The sequence below is a fragment of the Eutrigla gurnardus genome (genome assembly GCF_963514095.1).
Source record: "Eutrigla gurnardus genome assembly, chromosome: 22".
In the NCBI taxonomy this organism is placed as follows: Eukaryota; Metazoa; Chordata; class Actinopteri; order Perciformes; family Triglidae; genus Eutrigla; species Eutrigla gurnardus.
In genome coordinates this window covers 10,295,842-10,303,017 of record NC_139933.1, presented here as the reverse complement: position 1 = coordinate 10,303,017, position 7,176 = coordinate 10,295,842, and the positions used below count along the sequence as shown (strand labels likewise).

At 37.1% G+C, this 7,176-nt stretch overlaps 1 protein-coding gene across 1 annotated transcript; it reads left to right on the top strand.

Annotated features, from left to right (window-relative positions):
• Positions 1–5,119: 5,119 nt before the first annotated feature.
• On the top strand, positions 5,120–6,076 carry fgf21 (fibroblast growth factor 21; the record flags this gene model as incomplete). Its single annotated transcript, XM_084039752.1, has 4 exons — positions 5,120–5,267; positions 5,389–5,466; positions 5,594–5,697; positions 5,786–6,076. The coding sequence occupies 4 exons, from the start codon at positions 5,120–5,122 to the stop codon at positions 6,074–6,076; spliced, it is 621 nt and encodes a 206-aa protein (XP_083895878.1).
• Between the last annotated feature and the right edge of the window lie 1,100 nt (positions 6,077–7,176).

The window sequence follows — 7,176 nt, the reverse complement described above, 5'->3', positions numbered from 1 at the left end:
CAGTTCTTTGCAGTTCCCCCTCTAACTGACAAGATTGGGCAGTGGGTGCCTCAAGTTACCTTACGGTAAAAGTAGGCTGAAGAAAGGACCTACACGTTGTACGTAATTATCCTCATCATGTTATTTGTTAGTAGGTGATTTATTTTGAAAACAACCAGAAGTGTGTTTGATTGTCACTATGGCTGGCTTGATAGCTCCAAAAACGTGTGAGAACATTTCGAAACAGACAATATTTTGACAAATTTGGGAATCTACATGTCAAAAAACTCATAGTATAGCATGTCGAAAAAGTCATAGTTGATATGTGGAAAAAATAAATTAATAAAAGTCATAGTATAGTATGTCAAAAAAGTTGTGAATAAAAGTAATATAATATGTCTAGCATGTTGAAGATAGATGAAAAAATCTGTTATCAATTATTTCATGAGAAATTATAAAAAATTATTAAAAAGTCATACAAATCATTCATATCGCTTGCTGCGCCAAGTCTGAGAGTAGTGAGTCCAAAACAGTCATAAAAAGCCATGGTCAAATTTTTTGTGGAAAAAAAGTCATACTATAGCATGTCAAAAATTCACGAAAAAGTCAGTCAAAATAAATTATTAAAAAATGATTAAAAATGATTAAAAAGTCATAGAAATCGCTCGTATCACTTGTCACGCCAAGTCTGAGTGTAGTGAGTCCAAAACAGTCATAAAAAGCCATGGTCAAATTTTTTGTGGAAAAAAAAAAGTCATACTATAGCATGTAGAAAATTCACGAAAAAGTCAGTCGAAATTATTTCATGAAAAATTATAAAAGATTATTAAAAAGTCATAAAAATCGCTCATATCGCTTGTCGTGCCAAGTCTGAGAGTAGTGATTCCAAAACAGTCATAAAAAGCCATGGTCAATTTTTTTGTGGAAAAAAAAGTCATACTATAACATGTCGAAAATTCAAGAAAAAGTCAGTCAAAATAAATGATTAAAAAATTATTAAAAAAATGAATAAAAAGTAATAGAAATCGCTCGTATCACTTGTCACACCAAGTCTGATTGTAGTGAGTCCAAAACAGTCATTAAAAGCCATGGTCAAATTTTTCGGGTGGAAAAAAAGTCATACTATAGCATGTCGAAAATTCACGAAAACGTCAGTCGAAATGATTTCTTGAAAAATTAAAAAAAATTATTAAAAAGCCATAGAAATCGCTCGCATCGCTTGTCGTGCCAAGTCTGAGAGTAGTGAGTCCAAAACAGTCATAAAAAACCATGGTCAATTTTTTTGTGGAAAAAAAAAGTCATACTATAGCATGTCGAAAATTCACAAAAAAGTCAGTCAAAATAAATTATCAATAAATTATTAAAAATTATTAAAAAGTCATACAAATCTTTCATATCGCTTGCTGCGCCAAGTCTGAGTGTAGTGAGTCCAAAACAGTCATAAAAAGCCATGGTCAAATTTTTTGTGGAAAAAAAAAGTCATACTATAGCATGTCGAAAATTCACGAAAAAGTCAGTCAAAATAAATTATTAAAAAATGATTAAAAATGATTAAAAAGTCATAGAAATCGCTCGTATCACTTGTCACGCCAAGTCTGAGTGTAGTGAGTCCAAAACAGTCATAAAAAGCCATGGTCATACTATAACATGTCGAAAATTCAACAAAAAAAAAAGGTGGTGGACAAAATTCATAAATGGTGTAAAAAATGATTAAAGAGTCATAAAAATCACTCATATCACTTGTCAAGCCAAGTTAGTAAGTCACAAACAGTCATAAAAGCCATAGTCAAATTTAAAAGAAAAAGGCTATACACGTCAAAAAAGTCATAGTATAGTATGTAAAAAAAATTTGCAAATAAAAGTCATATTATAGTATCTAGTAGTAAAAAGGAATGAATAAAACTCATAGTATAGCTTGTTGAAATACATCGTGAAAAAAGTCATTGTGTAGTTTGTTTAAAAAGTCGTGGTTAAGTATTGTTACAGCCCAGTTCAAAGGCTGAAACAAAAATGGGACACCAGGCGTAATAAAAGCAATAAATAGACATTTTATTTCACAAATTAGCCCAAATGATCCAAATGAATGTGGGAGGTCAGTACTCAGTGATGGGTGAAAATGTCTGAAACAAATAAACAGCAGCCGTGTCAACAGATGAGGAGAGAAGGGAGATCCATGTTCTGGTGGTGAGCTTTTATACCTGGAACCACATCCGGCTCAGGTGTGGCTCATCAGCTGTTATCCTGCAAGAGAAGGAAACGGATTACAGCCCCCTGCTGGATAGACCGAGTCATCACAGTATGTCCAAACAGTTCATGAAAAAGTCATAGTATAGTATGTTGCAAAATATCCGAGTACAGCCTGTCATAATATACATTTTCATGGTATTTGTATGGCATAATATACTACGATATTTTGACAACATTTTATGGCGTACCATACTGTCTTTTTTAATGACATTATGACATAAAAAAAAGGTTGAATATTTTGCTTTTGTACAGTCTCCTAGTTGGTTCTAAACCTCATCTCAGAGGCGGCAGAGCTACTTCTCATGTGTCCTCCAGCGTTCCCTGGAGGACGAAGACACAAAAAGAACACATAATCACTCAAATACAAAAATCAAGTCATTTCACTGTTGCGTTCTCCAGCTGTGTACAGACGGTAATGGGTTTCAGGTCCACCTCTTCTCACATTTGATGTCCTCTATGCTCCACTGGATCCTCCCCCAACACCCCGTGTCTCTCCTCTGACAGCCAACAAAGAAGACAAATGAGCTTCATAAATGGGCTGTAACGTCAGCTTCAGGTATGAAAAGCAGACATTATGATATTCTCAGGAAAATCTAAATCACACTGGATGGTGTCTGAAGGTCCATGTCTAATACATAACATAGTCTATCATTTCATGAATTTTCTTCATAACGAAGCTAAAGAGGTTACTGAATTTAAAATACTGTGTTCGTTTTTAATACTCAACAACATTTTACACAACGCAGCTGGATCCTGAATAAATCCTCCGTCAGAGCTGTAGCGCAGAGAAGACACCAAGTCCACCTGCAACTGCAATGAAGACAAAATAAGTAATACAATTTTGAGATGCATGAATTTCAAGTTGAACCATGTTGCACACATTTAAAACAACCTTGATATATGGAATAAAGTGTACATTTGCACTGATACATTATATATTTTTTGACGTTTATCATCATTGCAATATAAATAAGTTTGAATGAAAGTAAACTAAATGATCCATTTCTTTTTTAAACTTTGTATCGCATTAAAGAAAAGAGACAGAATCCTGGTCAGCCATTACTCTAAAATGGATAATTTTGTGGAATTTTTATTTGGAACAATATTCAATAAGTACCACTTGTCACTGGTTCTACTACTATTCGTTATTTTTGTGTTTTTTGCGTAGCGTTTTTTTTTTAAATTTGGAATCTCAATTTCATCCGTTTTTTAAGCTGTTGTGTAAATATTTTTGGTTTCGACCATCATCATCAAAATGATAAAAAAAGAATCTGTTCTTGATCTGCTTTGGTTACAGCCCTTTATTATGTCTACAATATGGCACAACATCCACCCCGTGTTTTTGCTCAGCCATGGGTGAACTGGTCACCGCAGGAGTGGAGATGAGCCAAACAGGAAGAGGAAACCCCGGCGCTTTTCAGACATGGCGATGGTTATAAATAGTAGGTTTATAGGTTTTGTTTTTTGTGACTGTGGTAACTTGTCTTCAAATACCATGAAATGCTCCCTATAAATAAAACACTATTATTATTGCTACTGAGGAGGCCTAACGGCCCCTTCAACTCAAAGTCTGTTTTACCACCGGACATCTACATTTACACATGTAGGCCTACGTACAACGATGGTATTTTATTTTAGTCATCTCAAGGAATCTATTGGCTAAATAAGCAAAATGAAACCACTTTAGCAATGACAATGAACACAGCATAAACATGACGGAGCATTTTTCAGTTCTGTTTACATTTCCGCATCCGGAGACATGTCAACCTTATGGCACACTCAAATAGAGTTTATTTTCAATTAAATATAATCAATTAAATATATTTATATTGGCACCACAATACTTCCTCTGATGTTTGGACGCTTAATGACGACATTTGAAAAAACTTTATTAGTGTAATAACACTTCATATCTTTCAGACTAGGCATGTCAAGTAAAATGAAATTACATCAACTGGAATGATCAAAACGAAACATGAAAAACTTTGTTCTAGAGAGAAAGTAAAGTTTGTTTTTTTGATGGAGCGTGTTTCCTAACTTGTGATTTTACAAGCTGACGTACGGCCTCTCTGGTGACCGCACAGCTGCACTCACATAAACACTTGTCCTCTGCTTATAAATCTGTTTCACCCACTGTTTCCCCCATTCTCTCCCTCACGCACACATCAAAACAGGATAAACACTGTGCAGCGTGGTCATAATTGTGTGTTATAATTTATTCAGCGGATGACGCAGGGAGATGCGTGTTACATCCTCTTGAAGTTGTGAAATTTGTATATTGTAAGTGGGGGCTCGACTTGACAAATACTGGCAAAAACATATCTTGATTATTTATATCAAATAGTTGTTTTTCCTTCAGCAAGTATTGTGGGAATAGGATGAGAGCAAGTCTAGATCCTAGCTGTTACTGTAGTTATGCAAGGAAGTTCTACACGATACACTCTTATTCAAAGAGCCTTGAATAATGTTCAACAACTTGCCAGACAAAAGGAATGGAATGGGTGGAATGGAATGGAACCATACATAAAATACTGCTTTGTTTAATGTGCCTGTTGTGGCCGGAGGAATTTCGGCCCACCTGAATCCCAAACACCCGACTTTTTTACGGGCAACAATTACTGTAAATGACAGGAAGAAGCCCATACATAGTGTTTAAACACAGGTCTTCCTCCCAGCATTAAATCACGGGTTCATTTTGTAGAAATGTCTGACTCATAGTCAAGTAGGACCTCCTTCTCCAAACTCCTTTATAAAAGGGCAACAAAACTCGCTCCTGTTTAGAATTCCAACGACTTTTTGCTCGAATATTTCCTATTTATTTTATGAGCTACTTCTTGTTTTCATTCAGCTATTTATTTTTTTATTTATTCCTTATTTATCTTCGTTTTTCCAAATGTTTTGGTTTCCACGCAGCTCTTTCTCCTACCTGTCTTCCTTTCTCTTAATCATCCCGCTTCCTTTCTCTCTCTCCTTTTATCTCACTGACTCCAACCCACTTTTAGCCTTTGAGAATCAAGTCAGAGAGGTTCACCTCTACACAGGTATTTATAAAAGCTTACCTTTCATTTCAGTGAAGACACTTAACACCAATATGGGGATATTCGTCAGATGGTGCCACTAGAAGCTTCATTGCACTGATTTCTGTGTGTCTTCTTGTTGCAGATAATCACAGAAGAGGGATGTATCTCCAAATGACCCTGGATGGGAGAGTGTCGGGAGGTGATGTTCAGAGCGCTTACAGTGAGTATTTTGGAAGATTAATCAGTAATAGACAACATATGTGAGGATCTTTGCAAATCGACAACACACTGGATCATCTGAGGTCCAGAAAATGGAGATACATCTATTCATATGCGTGTGCTTCCAGGTGTGTTGGAGCTGAAATCGGTTAAACCAGGCCACATCGTTATCAAGGGGCAGTCATCATCTCTGTTTCTCTGCATGGACAGCGGAGGCCTCTTGAGGGGGCAGGTAAGCAAAGAAAAAACTCTTTTTCCACCCTATAAGTCCACAGCTTTCCTGTTGTTCACCGACTGTTTACGTCTCCCGTCCTTTTCAGGGCCAGTACTCAGAGGCCGACTGCACCTTCAGAGAGCTGCTGCTGGCAGACGGATACACCCGTTTCATGTCCTCGCACCACGGATTCCCTGTGTCTCTGGCAACAAGACATTCACCAGATCGACACGCGGTCCCCTTCACTCGCTTCCTGCCACTTAGGAATACTTTGGCAGGGGAGAGTGCGTCTGAAGAGCCACCAAACAACCGGAACTATTTCAACGTGGACTCTGCTGATCTTCTTGGAATGGGTCTGAATGCTATGGTTAGTCCTCAGCTCTCAGGGGACAAGTAAAGGAAAGGAAGTGTATAGATGTGCTGTATGTTTGACTGATCAGGGATCTGATTTTGTTATGAAACGAGTAGCTTTTGGTTCTCAATATGTGTCATAAGTATTTATATATAAGTTATTTATTTATTGCGTGTGTGTATTTGTAATGGTTATTTAAAAGACTGAATCGTAATTTGTGCGATTTAATATTTAGTGCTCTGTGTCTTTGTAAGAAATGGACTCATGTTTCGGACTAGAGAGAAGTTGTGAATGAAAATAAACATGATATAAATTTCACTTTTGTTTGCCTGAGTCTGTCATGTTATGACACAGAAATCCAATGAGACAATTAAACAAACCGGGAAGGATAAATTTCCAGAATGAGGCAGACCTCTGATCGTAACTCACGTGGTGGAGGAGTGAGGTGGGAGGGCTGAATATTGTGAGAACGGTAACGCTCTCTGGTGGACAAATAAATAGTGATGGGGTGTGGGGGGGGGGGGGGGGGGGGGGGGGGGATCCACTTATCTTGGTTTATGGGCTCTGTTAGTGTGTGTTTGAGTGTAACTGTGTGTGAAAGTGTTTCACTTGTGAAACCATAAGTGAATAACCACACTACATCAGCAGCTGATAGATTTCTCTGGATGAAAACACCATTTCAGTGTTGGAATGTTCAGAAGATATGTGGCTTGTGAAAAATGTATTTAATATTTAATTTGGTGACTATGTAGAAATAATCTGTAAAAATCTGTGTTCAAGTTCACTTGGAGATAATCGACTCGGGACCTGCCGTAAGTCTCCGAATTAGACATAGATGTTTCTCACCAAAATGGAAAGCATCTCTTGAGGTGCATTTGGTTCAGACTTTAAGTCTACAAGCCTTGAAATTGAATGAGCTAACCCTGTCAAAGACCTCTCTGAAGGTGGACTTTTAATAGACTTTGAATGTATGAATGGAACTTTAAAACGGAACTGGCTGAAACGACGTGTAAAGCCCTTGGCAGTACCTGGCACACATCCCTTGAACTATATTCCACCAGATGGTTGGTACAGTATTCATCTGAATATGTGATTACAAAGTCAGCAAAATCCTAGATCCTACTTTTTTAATCACACTTAACACA